Below are 27,886 nucleotides of genomic sequence, written 5' to 3'. Positions count from 1 at the left end.
CGACATGACAATGTCACCACGCAATGTCGGTTTCGTCAACAGGCCTGCCGGGATACCATGGTTGAGCGGTTTCGGGCGCGAAACAAGGCAGACATGCTACGTTTCACAGACAGCGAATGAGACTATTCTCCTATCTAGATGTTGCGGTCTCCTTGCGGCATGGATCCCTGAGCCAACATGACTGGTGGTTCCCTCTGGGTGAAAATATGTTCGACCCCTACCGTCGTCCGCTCCGTGGCCAGATAAAATCCGGATCCCAGAGCGAGACAGTCCAGTAGGCGAAAGCCGATGTGCAATTCCGTTATTCTGTGACATGACTGACGCTGCGAAGCGAGAACCAGAGACGGGCGGGCGGGCTCCTCCGAAGAAGCTCCCACCCCCCGACTCTGGGCTCTTCCATTGAAGATGAATTCGAGCAACACGGGTAGATGTATAAGAGTCATGCCAGCCGCACGAGGGAAAAAAGAGGGAAAAGAGAGAGGGAGCGAAGCATGGAGGGACGAAAAAAAGAGCGATTCAAATAGGCATTTTTCGAGTGGGGCTGATGCGCACGCGCCATGATTGGCTGCTGAAAATAGCGGCAGGACATCACGTGCGCGGATACTCCGAAATTTGTAATCATGGGAGGTTTTTCCAGTCATGCTCGTAGCCCTTTTTTCGCACAGACGGTCAGATTTAGCATTTTGCAGGCATTGGTGCGCGGTTTTTTTTTTTTGATCTTTCTGCTCCGTATTCCGTATTTTTGGCCTTTCGGGCGGCGAGGAAAAAGACAAATCAGAAACACAAGCGAGGGGCTGAGTTTCGGAGGGGGGGTTTCGGGTGAGCCAGGATGCGGGCTGTACGAGGACGAGTGGTGGGATTCGGTAGGGTGGTGAGCTGAGCTGGGCTGAGCTTGTTTTGGGCTGGAAGGCGAGTGTTCATGCGCTGCCCTCTGTGCAGGGCAGGCGGGGCACGTTCTGGAAGGCGGAAGGCGGACGACGGACGACGGGCGGTGATGGAGGCCGTGACGAAGCAAAAGGTGATGCGACTCCGATTTAAGCTACTTCCAGGGGTGTCGAGGCACGACGTGGCAGGATGTCGCAGGACGAGCTTCGGTCGAGTTCACGATGCGGCCCACAAAAGGATGGGAGAGGTGGGAGGTGGTGCTCGCTTGTGACGGGCCAGCAGCGGCGTCGTACGGCGGCAGGCGTGGTGGCAGCAGCTGCTACATTGTACATTGTACATTTTCCGTAGTCTCTCGTAAACGAGGCCGATCGGGCGCAAGCGAGGTTGGCGGCCGGCCCTGCTTCTTTGGGACGCACGAGAGGTGAGTGCCGGGCAGCGGCTAGCGAAGCGACGTGTGGGCGGGTGTGGGTGAGTGGACGCCTGTGGACGCCTGTGGACGCGGCTTACGAGGAAGCAGCAGCCGGGCCTGCTGCCAGACTGGGCAGTCTCTCCGCGGGGCTGAGGGAGCAGCCCGACATTCCAGGCTTCACTTTTGCTGGAGACCGCACAACGGCTGTGCGCATTCGAATGGGGGAATTTTGGAATCGCGCAACCTGGCCTCTGGTCTCCTTGTCTCCTTGCCTCCTTGCCTCCTTGTCCTGGCCCCTGGACCTGATTTGTTTCGCACGCTACGCCGTACCATGGATGCGCTCACACACGCTGCCGCCTTCGTGATTGGTCCTGGACCTGCAACCGCAATCCGAGCAGCTAAACGTGCTCCTAGACGGCTGTCTCGATCGGCTGCGGCTGCGGCTCCCACCCCCCTGTCGTGCAGCGCTCCCTGGCCCTCTTGCAGCAGCGTCCCTTCGCGTGCGCTCGCTTGCCATGGTCGCCGGCCGGTGCGGCTGCCGGGGATTTTCACCCGCTCTCACCTCACATGTGAACTGCCTCCCACAAGAGGCAATAATAGAAGCGGTTCATCTGGCGGTGGGACCGCCACCCCACAGCCATGTATAAGTCGGGGTGCTGGGTGACGGAGTAGATATTCCGTGCATGTCTGTGTGTCTGCGTCTATGTTGGCCAGTCCATGTCTACCTTTTGGACAGCTTCTACACTGACATTCTTCGTCCATGTGTCCGATTCTACGTCGATCCGTCTTCTGCGCAGTCCACGTCGAACATCTCTGTGCAGTCATCCACGTCGAATCCATCCTCGTCTGCAGCCTAGTCTGCTCCTTTTATTGACACCTACCACAGGGTCCTCGCTACCCATCTGGACTACGGCCACCATAGCCTCGATCTACATCTACATCTACATCTACCATCTACCATCTACACCAACATAGCCACCAACCACATCTACGTCCTACCACATCCACCACATCCACCTCCTCCACCTTGAACTCCTCCACCTTCACCTCCACTCCCATGGCCTTTCACCTCTTCGGCCGTCTCCCGCCCGAGATCCGTGCCATGGTCTGGGAGCAGGCCCTGCCCGACGCCCGCGTGTACGAGGTCCTGGACGTGCCGGGCGCCCGCCAGACTATGGCAGCGGCAGCCGGGCTCATGTTTGCGCAGGCCCACGACACGCCACCGCCGGCACTGGCGGCCGTCTGCATCGAGGCCCGCCGCCTGGTACTGGCACGCTACCGTCCGCTGCGGCTGGGCACCACGACCAAACACGTCGACCTGACGCGCGACCTGCTGCTGCTGGAGCCGTACCTGCTGCGGCGCCGGCTGCTGCGCACGCTGCGCTTTCTGGGGCGCATCCCGCTGGTGCGCGACAGCCTGGTGACGCTGGCCCTGGGGACGAGCTACGGCGCGCACACCGGGGAGGTCTGTCACCCGGTTCTGGGCCGACTGGCGCCAGCCTGCACAGCTCGTCTGCTGGCGGCGCTGGGCCGGTTTGTCCGGCTGCGGACGCTCTTGTTTGTGGTGCACCAAGAGTTTCAGTTTGAGACGCCGACGAGCTCGACGAGCGTGAGCGAAGGAGGGGAAGAGGAAGACGGAGAGGGAGGGAGACACGCAAAGATGGCAGCCCACCCCCAGATCATCCACCAGGCCTACCGCTTCCAGTTCGACATCGAGGCCAGCATCAACCGCCAGCCCCGACGCCGTCCCCACCTGAACGAGCTGCTCTACTACCCGCTCGAGCACGGCAGTACGACCGCCAGCGCCGACACTCCCGACAGCGACGACGACTGGGACATGCTCTTGCGCGGGGCCGCCGCCACGATCGCGGCTGGCGGCAGCCTCAGCGACGACGCGGCCGACTGCGACCCGTGGCCGACCAACGACGAGTGGCGCCGGTTCAAGCGGCGCTTCCAGCGGTCTGTCGTGGCGGCCGTGGTGGGCGGTGGTGGTGGCAGCGACGACCAAAAACAACGGCATCGCTGCGGCAGCGGCGACAGCAGCAGCAGTAGCAGCTGTGGTGACAGCAGCAGCTGTGGCGGCTATGGCTATAGTGGCTACAGCGGTCACAACAACTATCATCACTATACTCCCTATGCTGGCCCGCAGGACTATCTCGACAGCGGCCGGCTGCACGGCGGTCGGGCAGGCAGCGTGGCCGGCGGCAGGCGCGGTGACCGGCGGCTGCAGCGGCAGTGCGTGCGGCGACACAACCTGCCGGCGATCAAGGGGGCCAGCTTGCTGTGGCGATATCTGCGAGAATGAAGAGGAGGCGGGAGGCCGTAATGCTCGACGAATCATGTTCATAATACTAGTATACCCAAGAAGAGTTGCAGGAGTGCCGGTCGTTCCTTCCGGTCGAGTGACGGACTGTGTCAGTACAGAGTACAGTGTGGAAACAGTGTGGAAACAGTGTAAAGGGTTGGAAAGTGTCGATTAATCTGAGCGTCTTCTTCAAGACAACCAACTTTGAAGAATAATATATTGTATAGACCATCCAGTTGCCTTTTACTTCCTTTCCCTTGCTCTTCTGTCTTCTGTTCCGCTGTCCTCTTGTATCTGTCTCGCCCTCCTTCTCTCCTCCCTTCTTTTCGCCGTCTGTATTCCGATCTTCTCCCCTCCAACTTTTTTGCCTTCTCGTCTTTCTCTCCCATCTCTTCCCCCCTACCTCCTCTTCCGCTTCTGCCGCTCGCGCTCGTACTCATTGGCCGCGTGTCCCTCCTGTCCCTGGATCTCGGCGACCAGCCGCTTGTATTTCTTCTCGTACGCGGCGTCGCGTGTCTTCTTGAGCTTGAGCTGCTCGCGCGCCATGAAGGCGGCGTCCTTGCGCAGCTCGCGCAGCGCGCCCTTGCGCTCGCGCTTGAGCTCAGCCTGCAGCTTGGCGGCCTCGGCCCGTTCGCGGTTGGGGTCGTAGTGTTTGTCGGGGTCGAACTCGTCCTCGAACCGGGGGACGAGCGTGCGGATAGCCAGCGGCCGATGGTGGTGAAGCTCGAGCGGCCGGCGAGCGAGCTGTGCGGCAGCACCGACAGCCTCGGCGGTGGTAAGCGCGCGCGTGACAGCCTGTCGGACAGAAGCGGGAAGGGAGCCGACCGGGCTAGCAGCGAGGTGTCGAAGAATCTCGATGGCCGGAGCGAGCGACTCGGCCACGGCAGCCTTGTCGGCCCAGAGAGCCGTGGCAGCCTCGAGGACGGCCACGGCGGTGGCCAGGAGGGAGCTCTTGAGCGCCTCGGAAGGAAGACTGTCAGGCTGGCAGTCGGCTGGCCGCAGCCGCCGCGGCTCCGCCTTGTCGGTGGCCACCCGCAACGCTTCTGCCGACGCGTGCAGCGGAATCTGGCCGTGCAGCCGGCGACGCACAGCCGGCGACAGCGGCACGGGCGCCAGGGCCATGGCCACACCACAGACAAACGTCAGCAGCTCGGGCACGTAGCGCCGCGCCCGCTGCTGGAACTGCAGCAGCAGCGTGCACACAAACAGACCGGCGCCACAGTCGGCCGCTGTCCGTGGCGGCCGCTGCGCCAGAAAGCGGCCCATGGCCAGCACGGCCGGCGTCACCACCGGGTGGAAGTGGTCCGACGTCGGGAACATGGCCACGGCTGCCAGCAGGACCAGATCGCCCGGCGTCAGCCTGTTGGCGCTCACCATCCGCGCCAGCTCGCCCCGGAAGGCCACCGCCACGTCGATCGGTACCATCTTCGCTAGCGAGTGCACGTGACGCACTAGGCTCTCAATCACGTGGTGGGATGGACTCGGCTGGTCGCCCAGATACACCACGTGCACCACCAGCGCCGCCGCCAACCGGCCCAGCCGCTCCTTGTTGCCGGCCTCTAGCTTCGGGTGGTGCAGCGCCCGGATCCGCTGCACCGCCGTCGCCAGCCCCGTCATCGGCACCGACTCCAGCACCGCTAGCAGCTCGGCGTGCGTCTGCGGACACGGAAACGTGTACGGGATGCCGTCGTCGTCCGTTGCTGTTGTTGTTGTTGTTGCTGCCCGCGAAAAAGCCGGGTCCTTTTCTTCTTCTTCAGTAAGCAGGCCACGCGTGAACTCGTCGTCCTCGTCATCCTCCTCCTCCTCCTCCTCGCCGCCGCTCTCCTCCTCACTCTCGCTGTCGTCGGCCTCCTCGACGTCTGAGCCGCTGGCCACGAGATCGTCGTCGATCAGAAAGTCGTCCTCGTCGTCAAACCCCAACTCGGCTGCCGTGTGGCGTACCCGGATGCCCTGGCCCAACGCAAACTCGTCCTCGTCGTCCTGGCCGGGAAACGAGAAGGGCCGGTCGTCCTTGGCCTGCTTGTCCTTTTTGTCCGTCTTGCCACCTCCCTCTTCACCCTCTTCACCCTCGCCGCCCTCCTCAAACTCCACCTGCCCCAGCATCCGCTTGACCCGGCTCTCCTCCAGCTTCTTCAGGTGGGCCGACTGCTCGGCTGCTACCTCCTCCTCCGTCTTCGTCCGCGTCGACGGCTCTGCCTTCTTGTCTTGCATCAGCTCGCGCAACCGCACGTCGTACGATTTCTCAAGTGCCGCCTTGTCGACCTTGTCGGCTAGCAGTCCACCCGCCAGCTTCATGGTCTTGTCCCCGACCGTCGTCGTCGTCGCCGCGCGTGGTGCCAGCAGCAGCGACTGCAGCTCCGGCAGCATCTTGTCGAGGGCCGCCCGCTCGTCGTCGTCGGCCTCGCGCGTCACCTGCCGCTCGTACTTGTGCAGCTTCGACTTGGCAATCACCTCCTGCATCACCTCCTTCTTTGTCTTCTTGCGCTCGGGCTCGTCCGTCCCGCCGCCCGACTCGGCCAGGGCTGCCTCGCTGCGCATCCGCTTGAGCTGCTTGAGCCTGACGTCTTGCTCGCTGTCGTCGTCCGACTCGCCGTCCGACAGGTCCTCGTCAAAGTCATCCCGCAGATGGTCGACCAGCCGCAGACCCTCGTCCGACTCAGCCGCCTCGCCGTCGTCGCCGACCGCCAACGACCGGCCCATGTGCGTCAGCCCGACGTCGTCGTCGCCGTCGTCCTCCAGGTCGAATACGGCCCCCTTCTTGCTGTGGGTGCGCTGCTTCTCAAACGCGAACCGCTCCAGCGCTCGCTCCTCCGGCGTCATGTTCGGGTCGCCCTCGCCCAGCCGCCGGTCCAGGATCCCGCCCACCTTGTTGCGCCGCTGCATGTCGACGAGCAGCGTGCTCCGCCGCTTCTCCTCGCTCCGGGATAGCGCCACCTGCGGCCGTCCCTTGATCCCCCGCAGGCCCTCCTTCTGCGTCCGCAGGCTTGTGACCGGAAACTTGGGTCCCCGCGCGTTCATCTTAAACTGGAATGGGTTGAACTGCTCCCGGATCGTCTCCAGCGCTGCCGTCTTGCGCAGTCGCTTCTCGCTGCCGCCATTCGCCCGCGCTTCCTCGGCTGCCTGCTTCTTCTGCTTCTTCGACTTTTGCGGCCCGATGATGCCCTGCTCGCGCAGCGACGACTTGAGCCGCTTCAGCTGCGACCCTGCCATGGTGACCGCTGGATGTGGCGCGCCCGCTGCTGCTGTCGTCGATGTGAATGGCGGGCCAGAGGACCAGAACGATGGTGTCTGTCTTTGTTCCAAGAGACTTTTTCTTGCCGCTTTCGTCTGCTCGCGGTGGGCCTCGAACTTTTTTTGTCTTATCTTATCGAAAAGGCGGTCAGAAAAGGCAGAAACATCCCATTTGATGATTATGTACTCCGTACGAAATGCTCCGTACACATCGTCGAGCCTCTCCGTCTAGGTCACCTCCATCCACAACACCATGGGCCTGTTCTCGCTCGTGCGCGACGACCGCGCCATGCTGGTCGGTCTCGGCATCGCGTCGGTCGGCATCTTTGTGGGCATGCGGGCGGTGCTGCTGCGCTTCCGCGACTCCAGCGAGATCAAGCCGATTCAGCCGAAGCTACGCTACATCACGCAAGAGACCGAGGACGCGCTACCGGCGGCGACGCTGGGACGCCTGCTGGGCCACTACAACTACTCCATCCGCGAGACGACGGCCAAGATTGTGTGCGACCGCGCCGTCAATGACCCGCTGACCCTGCAGCTGCTGCTCTGGGGCATCACGCGCGACAGCTACGAGGAGCGCATGAAGAACCTACGGGCCCTGGCGATGCTGACCGATCTAGGTGCGTTTCACTTATCGCTTGTCCCTCTCTGTCCTTCTGGTCTCTCGCTCATCTAGCTCCTCCCCCCCAGACAGCCTACACCTGCTCGACACGCCGACGGCCTACTCGGCCTTTGTCCGGTCGCTGCAGCTCTGCGTCGGCGAGACCCAGTACGACATGATCGACGACGACTTTTTCGACGAGTACTATCTGCGCGACATTGCCGAGAAGCTCTGCCTCATGTTCGTCGACCAGCTGGTCCACAAGTGCAAGCACGGCGTCGACCGCCTCGTCCACGCCGGCTTCGTCGACCGCTGGCTGGCCAAACAGCGCTGGGGCACCACCGACGACCAGCGCATCGACAACTTTGACCGCTACCTGCGCTTCCGCGGCAACCGCATCGCTGACATCTGCAAGCGCCTCTACCACTCGCCCGCCGGCTACGCCGCCCTCGAGCGCGCCCGTCTGGTCCGGCCGCACAGCCACCGCCACCACCGCCACTACCGGCTGTACGACTGTCCGCTCGAGGTGCCGGGGGAGAGGGAGACGGTCGAGAGGCATCCAGTGCAAACCCGCCCAGAGCCTTTGACCGATCAGGAACGACGCGCAGACACATCCAGCCAGGACGACTCCCCACCCGCGGACGACGAGTCCCAGACGCACGATGCGGCGTCGGCGCAGACTCGGCAGCACGGCCAGAACACGCAGGAAGGACAGCGGATCCGGCGGCAGCACCGCGAGGCCATGGTGCTCAACGACGGCACGCGGCCGCTGAGGCGCGACGACATCTTTGAGCGTGAGAGCGAGTGAGCGGCCGTGAGAGGAGCGGCTGGCCGTCACGTGCAAACGGGGCAGGTTGCTGTTGAATCTGACGTGTGTTGTTGTAAAGCGATGGCGATGTAGATACGAACCATGGCAGCTCCACCGGGACCATGCAGGGGTTCTCTGCAGGACGGCGGGGCTGCACGAAAAGGACGCCTCTCCCTGTGGACGGAGCTGCACGAAAGGCCACTGTCTGCTGTTCGGACGCCTCTCCCTGCGGACGGATCATGCACGCAATCCGTCGTCGGGGCGACAGGGCCCTGATGAACCGGCGTCAGCGGCCAGAGATGGCGGGCGCCGTGGCGGTGAGCCGCAGTGTGCTGCAGAGTTGCCACAGCGACTGTGGTTGGTGCTGCCGTCGGGACATTCGATCTAGCCATCTTATAGGAGATTTTAGTAGCTAGTTTTGCTCACTACGGAGTACTGACCAGTAGTAAGGCATCCTACCTTACTGTTACATAGTCTGTACCATTGTACGATACTCCATACGAAATACTCCGTACCCAATCGTATGCTACAATACGAGCCACGAATTCTCTGAACCAATCCTGTCTATGTATCTTATGTACCGGTAAAAAAGGACAGCAGTACAGATAACACCGGCCAGACGGATACGCCAGAAAGCACGCCCGCACATACCTGCATGCGCTTGCAGGCCCGCCGCAGCGTCAGCTGGGCCCGCCGCGATGTGGCGGACCTCTTCATGCGACATCCTGCGACAAGACGAACGGGATCGTCAGGTCCTGGCGTCGCAACGAGTAGAGAGCAGAGCTGGACGATTACGGAGTATCTGCCAATGGCACCTTCCTACAACCAAGACTAGAAAACCAGCATGACCTGCTCCTTCCCTCTCTCTGTCCGCGCCCCTCCTTTTCAGGCTTCCCCCCTTTCCCAAGTTGCCCTTTCCTAAAGCGACTACTACGTATATCGGCTTGTATCTTAATACTATCTAATATCGCTCTGCATGTTGCATTGTCACCTTCCATCTACTCCGTACATACTTCATACTCTCCCATCCTTTCTCTTCCCCCTTCTTCTTCGTCTTTTTCGGTTTCCCTGTTTCCCTTTGCTGTTTCCCTCCCTCTCTGCGCAGTGTGCCACCGCCTGCACACGCATCCGCTCGCCCTGTCGATCCCTCTCTCTCTTGTCGCAAGCCGGCCGAAAGGCTTCTTTTGATCCTTATAAGCTGGACGCTGTTACGTGCAGCACTCTGCATCTTCAGTTCGCCAACCGTCCGCCGCCCTCGAACGCGGCCTTCCATCGCAGCCATCGACGCCGAACGCCGAACGCCAACCGTCAGCCGTCAGCCGTCAGCCATCTCCCCTGCAGCTTCTCAACGGCTCTGTCCCCCAACCACAGACCCCCTAGTCATTGCCACTAGCGCACGCTAAAGGGGAACGCACCGCTAAATTACGCCCTACGCTGCACGCTGCACGCTGGCTTGGCCTCTGGGCGCCTGAACCCGCGCTGCCGCATCTTTGGGCCTGTTGGGTCCCGAATTAGCAGCCTGTCCATTTAAATTAAATCCGCCCTTTTTTTCTCGCCTCTGTCCGCCGTCATGTCTCCCACAACAACAACAACATCCACCACCGCCACCACCGTCACCACCGCTGCCACTGCTACCGCTCCCGCTCCTGACTCCGCCCCTATTGCTGTATCGTCGGCGCCGTCACGCTCCATCCCCCGGTCTCTGCGCAGCAAGCGGCTTCCGACCTCTTCTCGCGGCTCCGGCATCTCTTCCGTCTCGACACCGAATCTCGGCTCTCTCTTCGCTTCCCACGCGCGCCTGGGCCAGGCCCAACCTCCACCACCCCTGCCCCCGGTGCCGCCTCCGCTGCTCATCCGCAAAGCTTCGGTCGCTGCCCTGACCTCGTCCTCGCTGGCCACCATCCCCGATGACACCGAGTTCTACGCCTTTGACACTCTGAACGAAGTTCCCTCCTCCGCCTTTGGCTCCAAACACGCCTCGCCGTCTCCGTCGCTCGGCATGGCTCCCCTGACCCCCAGCAGCCGCTTTGGCGCCTCTCTCTGGGCCCGGGCTCATCTCTGCCCACCGGCCCCGACGTTGCTGTCGGCGATGCTGTCGATGTGCCTGGTGGCCTGACCGGCGTCGTACGCTTTGTTGGCTCTGTTGCTGGCCGCAGAGGCGTCTTTGCAGGCGTCGAGCTGCACTCCGAATATGCATCTCGCGGCAAGAACAGCGGCGACGTAGATGGGTAAGCTCAGGTCTCTGTTTTCCGTCTCTGTTCTGTACTGTCTCTGCTCTCTAACCAGTCAGCATTTCCTACTTTTCCACTGCCACACCTGGTGCCGGCATCTTCCTTCCCGTCTCCAAGGCCCAGCGCCGTGACTCGACTGTTGGGCCGCTATCTCCCACCGCCAGTGGCATCGGCCTGAAGCTAGGGAACCAGAACTCCACAAACTACACCCCACCCACGCCGTCACTGTCGAAATTCAGCCAGTCTATGAGCGCTGCCAGTGCTTCCCGCGCCTCCAGTCCCCAGGGCAAGCGTCCGTCGCTCCGAACATCTCTGTCGCGGCCTGAATCTCCTGTTCGCCGCATGCAGATGACACCAGTCCCACAGCGGCCGTCCATCACGCCTGCGCCCGGGCGCTTTGCCAGCCCAACAAATAAGTTCTCCCAGAGCCTGCGAGCCCCATCGGCCGCCGGCGTGGGAGATCCCAGCAAGAGAGGCCTCTCCCTTCGACCCGATTACTCCAACAGCATTGGTCCGCGCAGCGTCTCGGCCCTGGGCGCTGCGTCGGTGTCCAGCTTCGACGATGACGTACCTCCCATGGGTCTAGGACGCACGAGGGTGAATGGTGCCGGTGGCAGCGGCAGCGCAAACGGTCCGATTTTCGAACAGAGGGAGCGGTCTCCGTCCCACACACTGAGGTCCCCGTCTCGTGCAATGCGGCCGCCATCCCGCGCGAGCAATGCCAACTACGGAAGTCCGGTCGCACCCACGGCTATGGACGCCGAGCTGGAGCGGCTGCGTGCCGAGCTCGAAGACCGGGAGCGCCAGCTCAAGGAACAAGCAAACACGCTTGCCGATATGGAGAGCAGCCTGACCGAATTGCAGACACTGATGGACAGCCCAGACGGGCCTATGGGCACTGGTGGCGGCGGCGACGGCGGCGTCACCAACAACCGCCGCGACAGTGTCGACGACAAGGATACAGCGCAGCTGCGCGCTCTTCTGCGTGAGAGGAACGAGAAGATCGCGATGCTGACGGCCGAGTTTGATACACATCGGGCCGATTTCCGCAGTACTATCGACACTCTGGAGATGGCCAGCACCGAGACAGAGCGAGTGTACGAGAAGAAGATTGAGGACCTGATGCAGGAGATCCATGAGCTAGAGAGCCGCACGACCGACGTGGATGCGGTGGCCCAGCAGTTGAAGCAGCTGGAAGAGCTCGTGCAGGAGCTAGAGGAGGGCCTAGAGGACGCCCGTCGTGGCGAGGCCGAGGCGCGAGGAGAGGTCGAGTTCCTCCGCGGTGAGGTTGAGCGGACACGGACAGAGCTGCGACGCGAACGCGAGAAGCTGGCGAACGGCAACGGCAACAGCAACGGCCATGCGGCTGCGCCGGGATCGATGCAGACGTCGAAGGAGCTGGAGCAAAAGGACGACGAGATCCGTGGTCTCAAGGCGATCATCCACTCGCTGAGCCGGAACGCAGGCGCCGAGCTGACGGAGAAGGACAGCGGTGCCGTACCTGGCTCCCCGTCGAAGCACCGACGCGGTGAGTCGATCAACGAACGCATGGCGCGCGAGAAACTGGAGCGCGAGGTGTCGGACCTGCATGTGCTGCTAGAGAGGAAGTCGGCACGGGAGACGGAGATGGAGCTGGAGCTGGAGCAGCTGCGACTCGGAGGTGGAGCTGCACCCACGAGCAGCCAGACGCACCACATCAGGATGAAGACGGCCAGCAGCCGGTCATCACTGCGCGACTCGCGCGACACGATGGTGCTCCCGCGCGAGCTCCACGAGACGACAGCCGGCGGCGGCGGCAGCAGGTCGCCGGATTTGGTGCGCAAGGTGCATCATGCCCGGGGTGCGACGCTGGACACGATGCCCGAGAGCGATGCCTACTCGTCTGTGACGGATGCGAGCACTTTGTGGTGCGAGATCTGTGAGGCCAACGGTCACGACATCCTGACGTGCACCAACATGTTTGGGCCGCAGAACCAGCAGAACCAGCAGAATCAACAAAGCCAGCAGCAGCAACAGGCACCGCAGCAGGAGACCACACCAGACCCGTCCGTCTCCTCGGATATCCGCACCGGCAAGGACCAGAGCCCAACCGAAACAGAGCCGACGGTCGAGACTAACGGCCACGAGCCGTCGCCACTGGTCGCCCCGCTATCGCCTGCCCGGACGACAACGCCGACGGCAGTGCCGGCCGAGGTCAAGATTTTGCCCAACCCCTTGGAGTCGGGTCCCGTGGCCGGCAAGGAGAGCGGCATGATCGACACTGACAAGTGGTGCGCGCTGTGCGAGCGTGACGGCCACGACAGCGTGGACTGCCCTTTTGAGGATGCCTTTTGATTTTTCTAATTTACTGATTTCTGTTTGTCTGTCTTCATCTTGGGGAGAGCACGCCTCTTGTTATATCGTTGTAATCACTTCCCATCTTTCATAACGACCAGATGAGCTAAAAAGGAGCCTGAGGGGATTGGAGAGCAAGAACGGACTACGGCCTCGGACGGGGAGGCAGGTAGATGCAGGGCAATGCTGGCCGGGGGTTCGGGCTCTACTCCCGTGTTGCAGTCTCGTTGGCTAATTGTGGCATTTTCTTGTTTCGGTTCTGGGAATTCGTCGAGCTCCCGACAAGCAGTCTGTTTCTCCCTAGTCTTGTTAATCCGACACATCTCTTTTCCTGTCCTTGTTTCCTTTTCGGGGCCTTTCGATGATACCATGTTCTATCTCCATCTTTCTCTCATTTGAATTGCATCACAAGGAGCGCTAGCGGGCCGGATCACATCAATGTCAATACATGGAAGGAGGAATCCACTGCCATGATACCGTTTCAGTGACCGTAATAAGGCGAGGCTAGCCAGCCTGGCGGGATGGCCAGTGACGGAAGGCGGTGTAGATAGGCAATAAGTTTCACCGACTTTTTTTTTTTCTGCCAGAAAAAAGGCACTTGTAATATAGCCTCTGATAGGCCGCTTTTACCTGTCTGCAGGCGTCTTGTACGATACTCTTGACATCGTGCAGACGGAAAAGACGCGAAATCCTCCCCCCCCAGACGAACAAAGCCAAGACGATGGGAAAGCGAAAGCGGTCCGGAAAGGCGGCGGCGGCAGCGGCCAGTAGCGGCAGCTCACATCCGCCTCTGGCCAAGCGGCCCCGCGTCGACTCTTCCGGCGAAGCTGTGCTGGAGAAGGAGATTCGTCCGGGCAGCGGCAATGCTGACGAGGCCGAGAAGGACGCGCTGTTGGCTGATCGCTCAGTCTTTGCGGCCGATCTCTCGCGCGCCGACCACGACCGCGAACGCCGCCTCTACAAGCTGCTGGGCAGCCCCGACATGGACGACCGCTTGCGTGCGGCCGACGTCATCGTGTCCGCTCTCGCCGGCGTGTCCGAGCCCGTTCTCCTGCGCCACATTGAGCGTCGTCTGATGCGCGGCCTTGCCAGCGGTAGTGAGGCCTCACGCATCGGCTTCAGCTATGTGCTGTCGGAGCTGCTGGGACAACTGCTCGGCAGCAGCAGCAGCAGCACGGATGCATATCCCAACCTGACATTTGACCGGCTACTCGACCTGCTTCTCGAAAAGACCCGTCCTGGGACCAACGTTCCCGGCCAGGAAGAGCGCGATCACTACTGGGGCCAGCTGTTCGGCCTGCAGAGCTTCGTCGAGTCGGGGGCACTGTTCGGCAGCGGCTCGTCTGGCCGCTGGGATCGCGTGCTGCGCTGTCTGCTGCAGCTCGGCCAGAAAAAGATCTGGCTGCGGCCTCAGGCCTGCTTCGTCGTCGTCCAGGCCATCCGGCGCAGCCACCTGCCCGACCAGGCCGCCGTTGTCGCCACCCTGGAGTCCATTGCCCGTGGCGGCGAGGGCGAGACGGCCGGCCACTCCGACCTCCCTTCCGATCTGGCCAAGACGCCAGAGGGCCTCGGCATCTGGCTGGCTGCCCTCGAGCGTTTCCCCGATATGGCGTTGCCGGCGCCCTGGAAGACGCCGCTGGCACCAGGCGCACATCGGGAGCTTGTAGCCGTGCTGCGCAGCAGCGGCGCCAGTGGCGGCGGCGATGGCGACGAGCCCAAAACCGCAAAGCAGACGGCCGCAAAGCAAGGCAACGCATCGGCCCAGCTGCACTTTGTGTGGGACCTTCTGCTGCAGGCAACTCTGCGCCAGGCACCCAAGCAGTTTGACGCTTTTTGGGTGGCCGTGGTGGACCGTAAGTTTCTGTTTCTCTCCGTTCTTCTGCTTCTTCTGTTCATCTTCCCCTTGCTGATCCGTCCAGAGGTGTACTTCCCCAAGGGAGCATCCGACCACCAGAAGCTCACGGGCTTCAAGGTCTTCCAGCGAGCGCTCTCTCTGTGTGCTGACGCCGGCGACATGCGTCCCGTCTTGTTCAGCAGCAATCTCGTTGCCTGTCTGGTCAACCAGGCGTCTCACACCACGCCGCGGCTGCACCGTGCCGCCGTCCAGGTGCTGCGTGCCATTGAGTGCCAGGTGGAGGACCGTCCGGCCGTGCTTGTGTCTGTGGTCGCCGCGCTGCTGGGCTGTGTTCCTGGGGCACATGGTTTCTTTGATCTGGATGAGCGCGTCAAGGGCACCGGTGACGGCACAAAGCCCGTAGAACGCATCCTGCGCTTTGTCGGCGTTGACGCTGTTGACGAGGTCGTCCACACGTTGCGTGAAGGTGCTTTGCGGGCACCAGATGCGTGAGCCATCCCCTGTCTATCTCCCTCTCTCCGCCACTCGTCTGCATCCCGATGCTAATGTCTGCGTCGCAGAAATGCCGACCAAAAGCCGCTTCGTATCTATGCAGAGTATCTGTTCCGTCTGGTCAGCCGGACAAACAACAGCACGGCTACCGACAACGACTCGGATGAAGGCCATGAGGATGGCCACGTGTCTGTCGGCGGTGTCGCATTCCAATCCCTTGCCGAGATTGCCTATCCGAGCAGCAAGACCAAGCTGGTAAAGAAGGCATCCAACTTCTCTTCCTCTTCTTCTTCCTCTCCCGCTCCTCTGCCCAGCCTCAACGAGAAGACACAGACGGCCAGCCGCACGTACCTTTTGTCAGCCGCCGGCGCCCTGCTGAAGAAGACGGACGACTTTACTAGCTTTTGCCGCACTGTCCTCTCCATCGAGCCCGCGGCGGCCGGGTCTGCCATGAGCGACGAGATTCAGGCGCAGGTCATCGATGTGAGGCAGCAGCTAAAACTCTTGCTGCGGGATGACGGAGACAAGACGACAGCGGCCAGCGCCCGGGCCCGTCAAGGTCTGGCCGTGTTGCTCTCTGTATCTCTGCTCCAGCTATACCACGAGCCGCGACCTGACGCGCTCGAAGTGCTGCAGGACATCAAGGCTTGTGGCGACAAGTTGGCAGCCCTGGAGAGCAGCCAGGCAGAGGCCAAGAAGAAGGCCAAGAAGGCGAAGAAGGACAAGACGGACACCAACGATGCGACTGCTGACGAACCCGACATTGGCGAGGTCCTCATCGAGGTTCTTCTGGCCATGCTGGCCGACTCGTCGCAGCTGACACGCCAGGCGTCGCTGCAGGTCTTTGAGGCCTTTGCTCCGTACATGTCGGCCCGCGCGCTCGACAATCTGACTGAGGTGTTGGTGGCCGAGGAGAACACGTCTGGCTACCGGGCTCTCTTCAACCAGGAGGGTGAGGATGACGAAGACGAGGACGAAGACGGAGACGACAGCGATATCGAGATGGACAGCGATGTCGAGATCACGCAAGTTGGGGCGGGCGAAGACAGCGCATCGGACGACAGCGATGACGAGTCTTCGGACTCGGACTCGGGTTCTTCTGATAGTGACAGCGAGAGCGAGAGTGATGGTGATGATGACGACGACGACGACAACGGCAATGACGGCAAGACGAAAGCGGCTGAGGCCGAGGCCAACGCGCTGGAAGTGGCGCTGATGAAGACGTTCAAGACCAAGAAGCTCGCGCTCGGCAAGGTCCAGGACGATGACGGTGACGACAGCGACTCGTCGGCCGAGTCGGACATGAGCGACGACGCGATGCTGGCTCTCGACGGCCATCTGGCCGGCCACATGAAGCTGATCAAGAGCAGGACCGAGGGTCGCAAGAAGGAGCGCGACGACTCGCGCAAGCGCGTTGTGGCCTTTAAGCACCGTGTGCTGGACCTGCTGGAGGTCTACATCAAGCGCGCTGCCGTGCTGCTGAGCCGGTCGCAGCAGCAACTCGTCTTCCGTCTGCTGGTGCCGCTGGTCGAGCTGGTCCGCGACACCAAGGAGCCGGCGCTGTCGCAAAAGGCCGTGCGGATTGTGCAGACAGCCCAGCAGCAGCTGAAGCGAGCGCGGGGCACTGTAGAAGGGGAGGGGGAGGAAGAAAAGGGGGAAAAGAAAAAGGAACAAGATAAGAACCAAAGGGCAAAAGGCCGCTCGGATACCTTCAATGTCGAGCTCGCCATCGATACCCTCGAGGCCATTCATCGCACCACCGATCGCGCCGACAGCCGGGCCTTTGCCACGGCCGTGTCCGCGGCCAGCCTGGCCATCGCCTCGGCCGTCTTCGCGGCTGACCGCAATGCCTACCGCCGCGTGGCTGACGTATATCGCCAGACACAAGACCATTGGGTGCTGGACGGATGGAACGTGCGTGCGTCGCTGTTTACCGATTGGTACAACTGGTGCCAGAGCGTGCGGACGCGGCAGTAGGTCGTGGAGCCTGGGACGAGAGGAGAGGGATGAGATGAGAGATGGGAGATGGGAGAGGAGAGGGATAAGAAGAATGTGAGAGAGGAGAATGGATGCAAAAGAGGATAGTACTTTGTAAGGCAGAAGGAGCCAAGAACAGACAAGGGAAGGAGCGATGCAAACATGACACATTCCCGAGGCACGTGAACAGAACATGGAGCAGTAGCTGAAAAGCTGCAATGGCAACATTGTCCGCCTGCTGGCCCATACTATGATACATAAAGATGGTGGTCCGTTGTGGCTCCTCTCCCAGGCGTCCGTGCGGCGTCCGGCCTCGCAGCACCTCCGCACCAGCCCCGCCGCCCGGCTAGTCCTCCATCTTGTCGTCGTCCTTCTTGTCGTCGTCATCGTCGTCGTCGCTCTCGAGGCTCTTCTTGGCCAGGCGCTCGGCCTCCTGCAGCAGCGCCCGCGGCACCTCCTCGTGGCGGCCGGCCGTCGGGCCGTCGGCCGTGCTGATCCACGTCATCTCCAGCTCAAAGTCCTTGTCCTTGTTGTCGTCGTGTGCCACGTAGATGATGCGGGCAGCCTCACGCACGCCCTGCTCGAGCGAGATGCCCTCGCCGGCCAGGTCGAGCTTCTCCAGCTCGGCCTTGGCTGCCTGTCGGCCCTTGCCGGTCGCGGCTCCGTAGTAGCCCCAGTACAGCCCGGACGGCTCCAGCATGTACAGCGCCGGTCCGCCGTGCTTCTTGCCGGCAAGGCGCCCGCCGGCACCCACTTGTGGCCCCTGGCCGACCTCGCCATCCACCGGCATGTCGCGATCGCTGTCGACGCCGGCCAGGATCGCCGTGATGCCAAACGGCCGCACCGACTGGTAGAGCGTGTATGCCTGCAAAAAGCCGCCCACACGCGACGCCAGCTCGGCCGTGCCGATGGGCGTCTTGAACGTCTCGCGCCAGCTGCGCGCCTCGTCGCGGGCCCGGCCCACAAATTGCCGGCCATCGGGCGTCATGCCGGAGTAGGCCTGTGGCGAGGACGGACGTGTCAGCAGGTAGGAGAAGGCAAGCATCAAGACCAACAAAACGAAACCAGGCCAGTAACAAGACAGGCGCTACGAAGAGCAGACAAGGCAAAAAGGAAAAAGAGGGGAAAGAACGCACAATGCCTAGATGACGGTCGATCGTGGCGATGCGCTTGTTGGCACCCGGCTTCAGCAGCTTGGACGCCACAACCTTCTCGACCGCCAGCACGACACCGTCACGGCAGCGAATGCCGACTGACGTGCCGCCGTTCTCGACCGCCTTGACGGCATATTCCACCTGGAAGTTGCGGCCGTCGGGCGAGAAGATGGAGTTGGCAAGATCGTAGCCAGTTCCTATCGACGTCTGGAAAGCAGAGCATTAGCCCGTGGCAACTTCAACTGGCCACCACATCCTGCCAGGCCGGATCAGCAGTGCCGGACAGCCCCCAGACTGCGGATACACACCATCGTGCAAGCTATGTGCAGCAGAAGCACCCTGCGACTGGAGAAGACAAGAGGCTAGAGAGAACAGGACCGGGTCGCAGTGCGATGCCGAATTTGCTGTCGTGCCTTGTTGACCGTGCTGTTTATTCTTTCGTGTGTGGAAAGGCCGTCGTCGTGTGTTCCGGATGGACAGGTGGCGGTGGTGAGGGGGGGTCAGTAAAGCGAAGCAAGTCTCCCAGAGCTGGACGACGTTTCGAGCAAGGCTTCCCAGGCAATCAAGCTGTCGCGTTTTCGGGAAGCTACATTGTGGCGCCAGGTGGGGTCTCAGCCACACAGTGTCAACAATATCCGTTTTCATAAATTCGCACGTACATGTCTTTGTTAACTAGCACACTAGTAAAACATCGTCGAGTTAAAATGGCGAGGAAACAGGGAAAGACAACGGTAAGCGAGAGCGTATGAAGGAACTGGCGAGCTGCTCGCCGCCGCTAGGGTCTCCTTTCTGTTCACCAGAGCCAGGATCAGTCTCAAGCCCAATGGCTCCCTCCTCTTTGTCGGCTCACTCCTCTTTCTCGCCCCCCTGGCTCTTTACACACCGTTCAGATAGCCAGTTCGGTCATCTTCTGTCTGATGATCACTAAACGGTCGAGTATCCTCTTACTCATGACCCCTGTATGCACATTTTTTGAAACCCCGTTTCCGTCCAATTCTCCTGGGGCGCCGGCCTTCCACGTAGAATCTCGTTGCCATGTCGATCATCCCGTCAGCTCTTTCTGGTAACTCTCCACCGACTGGCCCCGGGCTTTGAAAAATCAAACTCTTCGTCGCACGAACCCAGTTCGAAAGCAAACTCATACTGCCTTTGACCTATGCTCCACTCCGGGTACCGGCAATAGGACCGGACCTTGAAGGGGGCCATTTAAATCCAGTCGTGGAATTCCCACAGCGTTCTTTCCACGGAGCTATAGTCTTTAGCAGCAGCAGCGCAGTCGTAGTCGCCCAGTCTGCCGCTTACCATCCGGTCGTGGAGGTCCTCTGCCTCTGCAAAAAGCGAATCTTTTGTAGCCCGCAAGCAATATGTAAAGTAACCCGATCTACCCGTCTCGTAGCTGGGGAGAGTTATAAATCAGACATGATAAATCTGTGAAAGGTACGTACAGCCCAGGTTGTCGAATATTCTTAGCAATTGATTCGACTGCTCATAAAGTTTCAACCCTTTCAGACAGAAGGCATCAGTTCCACTTTCTATACGTGCAGAATTGCAAAGTGGAAGGCGGACCCAAGTAAGACTGCGTACATTCGTATTTTGAGACTCTAGAACGTTGTTCAAGTTAAATCACTCTACCAAGGTCGTGTGTCATGCATGGCCTAGAGGGACTGAGCAATATTCCAGAGTATGTCGGTATCTGAACAATTTCTTGAACATGCCGAGAATGATATTTGCTTTCTTGTGCCGATTTGTTTTCATCTCTTGGAGTAGGCGCGGAGCTCATCAAGCTTTGATAGGCCTTCTAGATTTCCACTCCCCAGCCCACCCATTCATGTTTTGCAGCTCGAGTTTGTCAGTAAGAATGCTTGCGCCAGTCTCATCAGTCTCATCGGCCTCACCGGAGATGCTAGCCATGATGGGGCGAGGATGTGGAAGGGACCTGTCAGATCTGAAGCTGGATTAGGTGATGCGCGCTGAGATACCCTTGTCAAGGGAGGAGCTTGCACCCTATTAAATAGAAAGCTGGGCCATGTGGGAATCCCTGTCCTGGGAGAAAAATGTCCGCTTGCGTATTTTGCTCCTTGTCGGACAACAAAGAAACGAAGATGGTTCAAACCAGCCCTTGTGCCAACTACGAATAACCTTCTTAGCACCACTACTGGAACGAAGACGGACAGGCTGAGCGTGTTCAGTGCGTGGGAAGTCACATCCATATGCCCTCGAAGGATAATTATAGATTCTCCTCCCCCCGCCAGAGGGCCCGCCAAATGTCATGCTTGTAGTTACCGCAATTCAGCACTCCATCCCGCTTTGTCTGGATTTGCTGGGCCGTGGTCTCTGTCAGCAGATCAGCCTACTATAAGAACCTGGCACGGGAGTCATGGAAGGAGGCTTGGAGCTTTAGCAGAACAAATCGTCATCTTCATCAACACCAAAGCTTGCGCTAATACTCGCAACCACTCTCTTGATTTCAATACTACAGCAATGGAGAGTACACAGGCCTCATCTTCATGGATCAAGTCTCTTCCAATGGCTAAACCTGGGTCTTCTGCTGACGTCAGCAGAGCAAAGCAGAGCGGCATTGGTTCCGTCCAGGTTGTTTACAGAGCCCTTAACTTCAAGACCTGTATCACGAAAAATGTACTGATAACGTGTAAGGTCTAAGCGTGTTGGGCAGACTCATTGGAACATAAGTTCTGGACGTGGAAATGGTTCATCAAGAGAACCGTTCTCAGTGGTTTTTGGCAAGTTTAAACGTTTTCGGTCTCGATTATATCACGTATTCAGCTTTGGCTTTGGAAGCTGGGACCACTCCAATGGACTGGTAATCCCATAGTTGTGGTATTCTTGACCCTGGAAGCAAATTAGTTTCTGTCCAACAGACAAAGCCTAATAATCACATGCCCTGCCAGGTTATGGTGATGGGGATCGCGGCACGGTCTTTTTGTCTTTATGACTATTTCCGGATATTGGTTCCCTCTTCCCGACAGCCATATCCTGCTCGTTTCCGTGTTTGCTCCCAATGCCACACACGTGCTCCCACCTAGCAAACTCCGAGTTGAGACGGTGTATATGTAGAAGGCAACTGGAAATGTCACGTGCTATGTGCCCTTGGAATTTGACCTGTGATAAACAACGCAAATACTTTCACAGAGACCATCCAGCCACTAACTGCTACTAGTCACAGGGCATCCCTGACCGAGGCCAACAAAAAGTGTAAAATTCCGTAGATGTCCACGAGAGAGATGCCGGTATGCGGCAGCAGACCTTGACAGGATGTTCTGCTTCGGATGGCACCTAGACACGTCGCTGTGATCCGGGGTTCTCGGACAGATTTCTCGGCCAAGCCAGCCAGCCCTGGCACGACTGCAGATCGTGGATTATTGACAAGCAGAGAGTCGGCTGTTCGCCACGCACGCAATTCCCTCAAAATCGGTGGCCATGCCGACTTCGGGGCTGCCAAGAGAAGTGCTGGACATGCTGTATGTGCTGCAGCAGAAAAAAAGGCCTGGAAAGGCGCCCTCCCCTGTAGCCACGACGACTGCCATTCTTTGCCGTTACCCGAGGCCGGGTTCGGTCATGACGACGCACGCTGCAAGGAAAACCGGTCTTTTTCAACTGTGCTCAGGGGGGTACTGAATTTCGATCTGATAATAACGCGCATGGGTCGAGGCCTGTTGCGGGGGGGGGCGTCTGCCCCATGTCCATCTGATAACCCTCTTTAGGCATTAGTCTCCTTGATGTGCCGCTCCCTGCCAGCTTCGATGCGTCCTAACGGTGCAGGCTTCGGACGCGCTAGACGCTTCTGGCCTAGAGAGAACAGGCTTTCTATGGCCTCCAGTGTCGACAACCACTCTCGGCATTGGCCCATGGCCCCGTCAGAAGTAGACAAAGTTGATGCCGTGTGTGTCTTACTATGAATAATGCATGGATATCGTCCAGAGAAGACCCGACACGGTGGCGGCTGACAGACGTGAAGACCCCCTTTTCATTTATTGCTGGATGTCTGTTTTGGTTTGCGAGACTCCATTGTCTTCACCATTTCCTTGTTTTAGCCATGCCGACCCGACACCCATCCAGTCGACCGTTCCTTGCTGCTGAAGATGAGGACGGGCGTCCCCGGTTTGCTGACGACCTCCTGCAAGCAGCCAAAGAGAGGCCACAGACGACGCTGTCTGAACGAGTCGATCCGGCCGGGTACATGTCCTCGTCGACGTGGAGCATCGGAAGCCGTCACGGTCCGGACACGGGCGAGTACGAGATGAGCGGTACGGTCTCTCCTTGGTTCGTCCGGCACCAGTCGGCAGCACGGAAACTGACATGCCTTGCTGCAGTTGTCAACGACAGCGGAGTCTACCTGCCAGTACGTGAACGACAGGACGACCAACATGGCCTTGATCCTGACGGCTTTCCTGCAGCTTTCCCCCACCAGCGACGATGCCAGCCGGCCGCATGGCCTTCGCTCGCGGGCGTCCACCGACACGCGGAGCGGCGGCCCGTCCGAGAACGAGCCGTTCTTCCTCTCCCGCGGATCTCTCGACTCGTTTCGCCGCTCGTTTGACATCCGCGCCACGCTGCCCAACCTGTCCGCGCGTGTCCAAGGAACTGCTCCGGCACAGGCAGACGGGATCGAGTCCAGAAGCAACAGCAACAACAACAAAAGGGCTGCCTCTCGCTGTCATGACGGCTGGTCACAAGCCCGGACAGAGTGGTCGCCATGGTGCCGAGACGGCCAGGTACGAGGAGCCGACTTTCATGGTCCCGTAACCATCGCCTTCCGAGGCGTCGGAGGCGCGGTCTTGAGAAGATGATCTGTCTTTCTTTCGCTTTCCGTTATCTTCCTGCATATGTGGACCTGACGCTTCGGTCGGGCCGGATCTGGAGTTGCTGGCTACGAGTAAAAGCATTGCTCATTTCTGGTTGCCCTCTTTTTGTTCTTTGTTCTTTGTTCTTTTTTCTTCTTTCTTTTCTTTTTTTCTTTTTCTTTTTCTTTTTCTTTTTCTTTTTTTCTTTTTTTTTTCTTCTTTTTTCTTTCTCGGCTTCATTGGTGCTATCTTACAGGCAGTAGGAATTCTACCTTTCGACTTGCCTCATCCTGCGTGTGCACCGGTCTGCGGCAGAGTCAAGCCACTCGTTCGTCAACGTGTAGTGGGACTCGACCTAGCGCCAATGGTGTTGAAATACTATTGCACCATAATATCTGGGGCAAATCGGGCTCTTTAGCTGAACTAAGTCGACGATATCGGCTCGATAAGACAACCATCAACTTTTCTTCTCCCATCCACTCTGTCGTCTTCTCCTCGATTTAGCCAGACACAACGCTTCGCCCAGACAGCCATCGTTCCGAACCGTTCTTCTTTGTGCCGCATTACGACAAGATGGCCGGCAATCCGACCGACGCAGGCGTCCCGCCCGAAGGCCCCGGGCATCTTGCGGCGGTGTTTGAGCCGTATCAGCTGTCGCTGGCCTCGCGCGCGATGCATGCGGATGACTACATCAACTCGCACCGGGCGGTGGCGCCGCCGATGCATTTGTCGACGACGTTCCGGTATTCGAACGATCCAGACGTCCTGTCGCACTGGGACAACACGGATGTGAGTGATTACTTTCTCTTCTCTTCTCGTCTCGTCTCTCGTCTCTCGTCTCTTCTCTCGTCTCTCGTCTCTCGTCTCTCGTCTCTCGTCTCTCGTCTCTCGTCTCTCCTCTCCTCTCTCGTCTCTCCTCTCCTCTCTCCTCTCTCTCTCCTCTCCTCTTAAACTAACCCCATAGCCCAATGCCCCGTTCGACTCGCACATCTACTCGCGCGACTCGGCCCCCAACGCGACCCGGCTGGAGGCGATCCTGAGCAACGTGCTGGGCGGCCCGGCGCTGACATATGGCTCCGGGCTGGCGGCCTTCCACGCGATGATGGTGCTGCTGAACCCGCGACGGGTGGCCATCGGGGGTGGCTACCACGGCTGCCACGGCGTGCTGGCGCTGCTGGGCAAGCTGACGGGGCTGCAGCAGCTCGAGCTGGAGGACGAGGCGGATCTGGCGAAGCTGCAGGCGGGCGACGTGATCCACGTGGAGACGCCTCTGAATCCGACGGGCGAGGCGCGCGACCTGGCGCGCTATGCGGCGCTGGCACGGGCTCGCGGCTGCTATCTGACGGTGGATGCGACGTTTGCGCCGCCGCCGCTGCTGGAGCCGTTCCGCTGGGGGGCCGACGTCGTGATGCACTCGGGCACCAAGTACTTTGGCGGCCACTCGGATCTGTTGTGTGGCGTGCTGGCCGTCCACCCGCGCCACGTCGTCGAGGGAGCACCGGTGCCAGCCACCGCTTCCGGGGCCAAGACCTGGATCCAGGCCCTGCGTGACGAGCGGCTCGTGCTCGGCTCCGTCATGGGCAACCTCGAGAGCTGGCTGGGCGTGCGCAGCCTGCGCACGCTCGAGCTGCGCGTCCTTCGCCAGAGCGCCAGCGCCGGCAGCCTCGTAGCCTGGCTGGCCGCTGAACAGGCCAAGCCCGCAGCCAGCGCCAGCGTCGTCTCACGGCTGGTCGAGCGCGTGATCCATGCCAGCCTGCAGCCTGAGGCCGCACAGCCGGACTCGTGGCTGCGGCAGCAGATGCCCCGCGGCTTCGGACCCGTCTTCTCCATCGTGCTGCGCGACGAGACCCTCGCCCGCCGCCTGCCCAGCAAGCTGCAGCTCTTTCACCATGCCACCAGTCTCGGCGGCGTCGAGAGCCTGATCGAGTGGCGCGCCATGACCGACAGCACCGTCGACCGGCGGCTGCTGCGCATCAGCGTCGGCGTCGAGGCCTGGGAGGATCTGCGGACAGACCTGCAACGCGGCTTTGCCGAGCTGGAGGCCGAGAGCAAGTGAGCAGGTAGCGATAGGCAGCAGGCAGCAGACAATAGGCAGCAGACAGTAGGATAGACAATGTATAGAGGCTGACTAATCATCAAAAACACAGTCCGATATGCAACGATCTGACTAAGCAGCTGCGGCCAGCAGCTCGGTGACAGTGACGAAGCGGTAGCCCTGCTGGATGGCAGCCGGCAGCATAGCCCGCAGCATGGGCGGGGTCCAGGAGCGGCGGTCGTGGCAGATGACGATAGCGCCAGGCCGCAGCATGCCGAGGATGTGGTGGGTGTTGAGCCAGGGATGGGCGATCTGAGCATCATGGGGATAGACGGAGCCGAGGACGAGGCGATAGCCGAGCGAGCGGACGAGAGCGCGCATGCGGTCGCTGAAGAAGCCGGAGCCGGGTCGGAAGTAGAGTGGGGGGGTGGCAGCGCTTGTGTGGTCGTAGATATTCTGCAGCAGCTGATGGACCTGGAGGATCTGGGCTTCGAGCTCGCCGTCGGCGAGAGCGCGGGCGGCCTCGTCGTGCATGCCGTGGTTGGCGAGCTCGTGGCCGCTGGCAGGGGCGAGGGCCTCGCGCAAGACAGCCTCGTGGCCGGCGACCTGGCCGCCGATGACAAAGAGGGTAGCGTGGGCGTCATGCTCGCGCAATATGGCGAGGATCTCGCGCGTGTGCTCGGACGGGACGTCATCGATGGTGAGGGCGACGAGCTTGGGCGCGGGCTGGCCGTCCGGTGACGTCGTCGGTGACGACGGGAGGTTCACGCGCCACAGCACGTCGGGCCAGCGGCGGGCAAAGCCGGCAATCAGCAGACCCGGCGGCCGGTACACGACGTAGAGCGGCAGCAGCAGCGGCAGCGAACAGAACGCTAACAGCGCCAGCAGCGTGGCCATGCGTTGTCGCCGTGCCCGTCGCCGCAGCTTCGACGGCAGCCGGAGGATGTGGGGGAAACGGGGCATGAACGGGTACGCGTCAAGGGGGGGGTCGGACGATAGGCCCAAGGGATGCAACTCGGGAACAAGTGATGCAATTCGCACTTACGGTGAGCAGCATCACGAACGCGTCTCCAGGAAAGGACCCACCATGGTCCGTTCTCGTTGCGGAAGGAGCCGCCCAGCGCCCCAAAACGTGGCGGTGCTCAGAGGCAAGCCACGGGAGAAGCCTCGGCTGGCGGGGCTATGTTCTGATTTTGGCTGCGGCAGCACAGCCCTGTGTGAAGCCTGAGCGAGGCGCTGTCGGTTGGTTGCCTCTACCAACGACCAGAGTATATGTGGCCTGCGACTGTTGGTGACGGTCTAAGCGAGGACTTTCCATCCTTCATTCGACCGCCTCCAGACCTCCAAGAAACAGGGACAGTACATCATGGGCCTACGTGACCTCATCAAGAAGAAGGGCGGCGGGGACGAAGACAGCGACGACGACACGCTGCAGATGTACCGACAACAACAACAACAACAACAACAGCAGCAGCAGCAGCAGAAGCCAAAGTCGCTAGCGCCTCCCGAGTTTACGTTTATCCGGTCAGACACGCACACCGAAGAGGTGATCCACCCGCCGGCCGGACTGTCGGGCGACGAGGACGAAGGCGAGGGTGCGGATGGGATGCGTGACGACGACGGCAGCAGCAATGTCCGCGGCGATGGGCAGCACCTGCAGGCGGCGGACGGCGGGCGGGTATCGCGGGCCCGTCGCAGCCTGGACGTGTTCCGGTCGTCGCGGGGGCGCAGCGCATCGCCGCTATCGCCGACGTCTCCATCGTCGCCGATGTCGCCGTCCTCACCATCGCTGCCACGGCCATCCTCGTCGGCACACCGGTTGTCGCGACGGCTGCACCTGAGCCGGACACCGGTGACGAGCAGCCACGTGCCGGTAGATCTGCCGGACATTGTGCGCGAGGCCGAACCCGAGACGCAGTGGGAGAAGCGGGCGACGATGCTGGCGCTGGGGAACGAGGGCGGCGCTGAGCGAGGTCGCAGTCGGAGCCGGAGCCGGAGTCGAACCCAGGATCAGGACCGCAGTCGAACCCATGATCGGAGCCGCAGCCGCAACTTGACGGATGACCTCCCCCCCAACACGACGACCTCTTCCGATGTCACCACCACCCCCATCACCTCTTCCGAGACGGACGCGTCCATCCAGGAAGCCATCCGGCTCCACGAGGCCGGCCAGCTGGCCGAGTCGACGCGCATGTTTGGCGAGCTCGCCGATCGCCGCGGCACCAACAACCCGCTCAGCCAGGTGCTCTACGGACTCGCCTTGCGCCATGGCTGGGGCTGCACGCCCGACACCGAGGCCGCCGTGCGCTACCTCTCGGCTGCGGCATCGAACGCGGCCACCGTCGAGAGCCTCGCGCTCGAGGCCGGACTGCAAAAGGGTGGCGCCGCCAAGGGCGAGCTGGTCCTGGCCATCTTTGAGCTGGCCAACTGCTTCCGGCACGGCTGGGGAATCGAGAAGGACCCGATCGCGGCCAAGCAGGTGAGTGTAGGGAGAGAGAGAGAGAGAAAGAGAGAGAGAAAGAGAGAGAGAGGGGAGAACCCTAGAATGGTGATGGACACAGACAAGAGACACAAAGAGAGATACACACACACAGACACACACACTAACTTTGCAGTACTACGAAACCGCTGCCAATCTCGGCGACACTGGCAAGTCTCCTCCTACCCTCACATGACCACCTCACTAACACCGTCACAGACGCCATGAACGAGGTCGCATGGTGCTATCTCGAAGGCTTCGGCTGCAAGAAAGACAAGGTCAGCCCCC

The 27,886-nt window shown here is 60.7% G+C and overlaps 8 protein-coding genes across 8 annotated transcripts; 5 read left to right on the top strand and 3 right to left on the bottom strand.

Moving 5' to 3' along the window:
- Positions 1-2,351: 2,351 nt before the first annotated feature.
- On the top strand, positions 2,352-3,599 carry CMQ_341 (uncharacterized protein; the record flags this gene model as incomplete). The annotated part of the gene is made up of 1 exon (XM_014313714.1): positions 2,352-3,599. The coding sequence occupies one exon, from the start codon at positions 2,352-2,354 to the stop codon at positions 3,597-3,599; it is 1,248 nt and encodes a 415-aa protein (XP_014169189.1).
- Positions 3,600-3,788: 189 nt separating this feature from the next.
- On the bottom strand, positions 3,789-6,809 carry CMQ_231 (rRNA maturation protein; the record flags this gene model as incomplete). The annotated part of the gene is made up of 3 exons (XM_014313853.1): positions 3,789-3,801; positions 4,036-5,236; positions 5,432-6,809. The coding sequence occupies 3 exons, from the start codon at positions 6,807-6,809 to the stop codon at positions 3,789-3,791; spliced, it is 2,592 nt and encodes an 863-aa protein (XP_014169328.1).
- A 274-nt stretch (positions 6,810-7,083) lies between these two features.
- On the top strand, positions 7,084-12,804 carry CMQ_279 (cytoskeleton-associated protein; the record flags this gene model as incomplete). Its single annotated transcript, XM_014313901.1, has 5 exons — positions 7,084-7,450; positions 7,521-8,235; positions 9,950-10,184; positions 10,262-10,467; positions 10,530-12,804. The coding sequence occupies 5 exons, from the start codon at positions 7,084-7,086 to the stop codon at positions 12,802-12,804; spliced, it is 3,798 nt and encodes a 1,265-aa protein (XP_014169376.1).
- Positions 12,805-13,525: 721 nt separating this feature from the next.
- CMQ_173 (DNA polymerase) lies at positions 13,526-17,128 on the top strand (the record flags this gene model as incomplete). Its single annotated transcript, XM_014313795.1, has 3 exons — positions 13,526-14,657; positions 14,724-15,147; positions 15,220-17,128. 3 exons carry the CDS (start codon positions 13,526-13,528, stop codon positions 17,126-17,128), a joined length of 3,465 nt encoding a protein of 1,154 aa, XP_014169270.1.
- Positions 17,129-17,474: 346 nt separating this feature from the next.
- CMQ_23 (proteasome component c1) lies at positions 17,475-18,593 on the bottom strand (the record flags this gene model as incomplete). Its single annotated transcript, XM_014313962.1, has 3 exons — positions 17,475-18,128; positions 18,265-18,489; positions 18,591-18,593. 3 exons carry the CDS (start codon positions 18,591-18,593, stop codon positions 17,475-17,477), a joined length of 882 nt encoding a protein of 293 aa, XP_014169437.1.
- Positions 18,594-22,336: 3,743 nt separating this feature from the next.
- Positions 22,337-25,140, top strand: CMQ_106 (cystathionine gamma-synthase; the record flags this gene model as incomplete). The annotated part of the gene is made up of 4 exons (XM_014313728.1): positions 22,337-22,547; positions 22,627-23,015; positions 23,589-23,873; positions 24,049-25,140. The coding sequence occupies 4 exons, from the start codon at positions 22,337-22,339 to the stop codon at positions 25,138-25,140; spliced, it is 1,977 nt and encodes a 658-aa protein (XP_014169203.1).
- A 111-nt stretch (positions 25,141-25,251) lies between these two features.
- CMQ_133 (polysaccharide deacetylase) lies at positions 25,252-26,082 on the bottom strand (the record flags this gene model as incomplete). Its single annotated transcript, XM_014313755.1, has 1 exon — positions 25,252-26,082. The coding sequence occupies one exon, from the start codon at positions 26,080-26,082 to the stop codon at positions 25,252-25,254; it is 831 nt and encodes a 276-aa protein (XP_014169230.1).
- A 403-nt stretch (positions 26,083-26,485) lies between these two features.
- On the top strand, positions 26,486-27,794 carry CMQ_298 (sel1-like repeat containing protein; the record flags this gene model as incomplete). The annotated part of the gene is made up of 2 exons (XM_014313920.1): positions 26,486-27,598; positions 27,735-27,794. The coding sequence occupies 2 exons, from the start codon at positions 26,486-26,488 to the stop codon at positions 27,792-27,794; spliced, it is 1,173 nt and encodes a 390-aa protein (XP_014169395.1).
- Between the last annotated feature and the right edge of the window lie 92 nt (positions 27,795-27,886).

This window comes from Grosmannia clavigera, assembly GCF_000143105.1.
Source record: "Grosmannia clavigera kw1407 unplaced genomic scaffold GCSC_179, whole genome shotgun sequence".
Lineage (NCBI taxonomy): Eukaryota > Fungi > Ascomycota > Sordariomycetes > Ophiostomatales > Ophiostomataceae > Leptographium > Leptographium clavigerum.
Note: the sequence above shows the minus strand (reverse complement) of the source record. Positions and strands in the feature narration are given on the sequence as shown.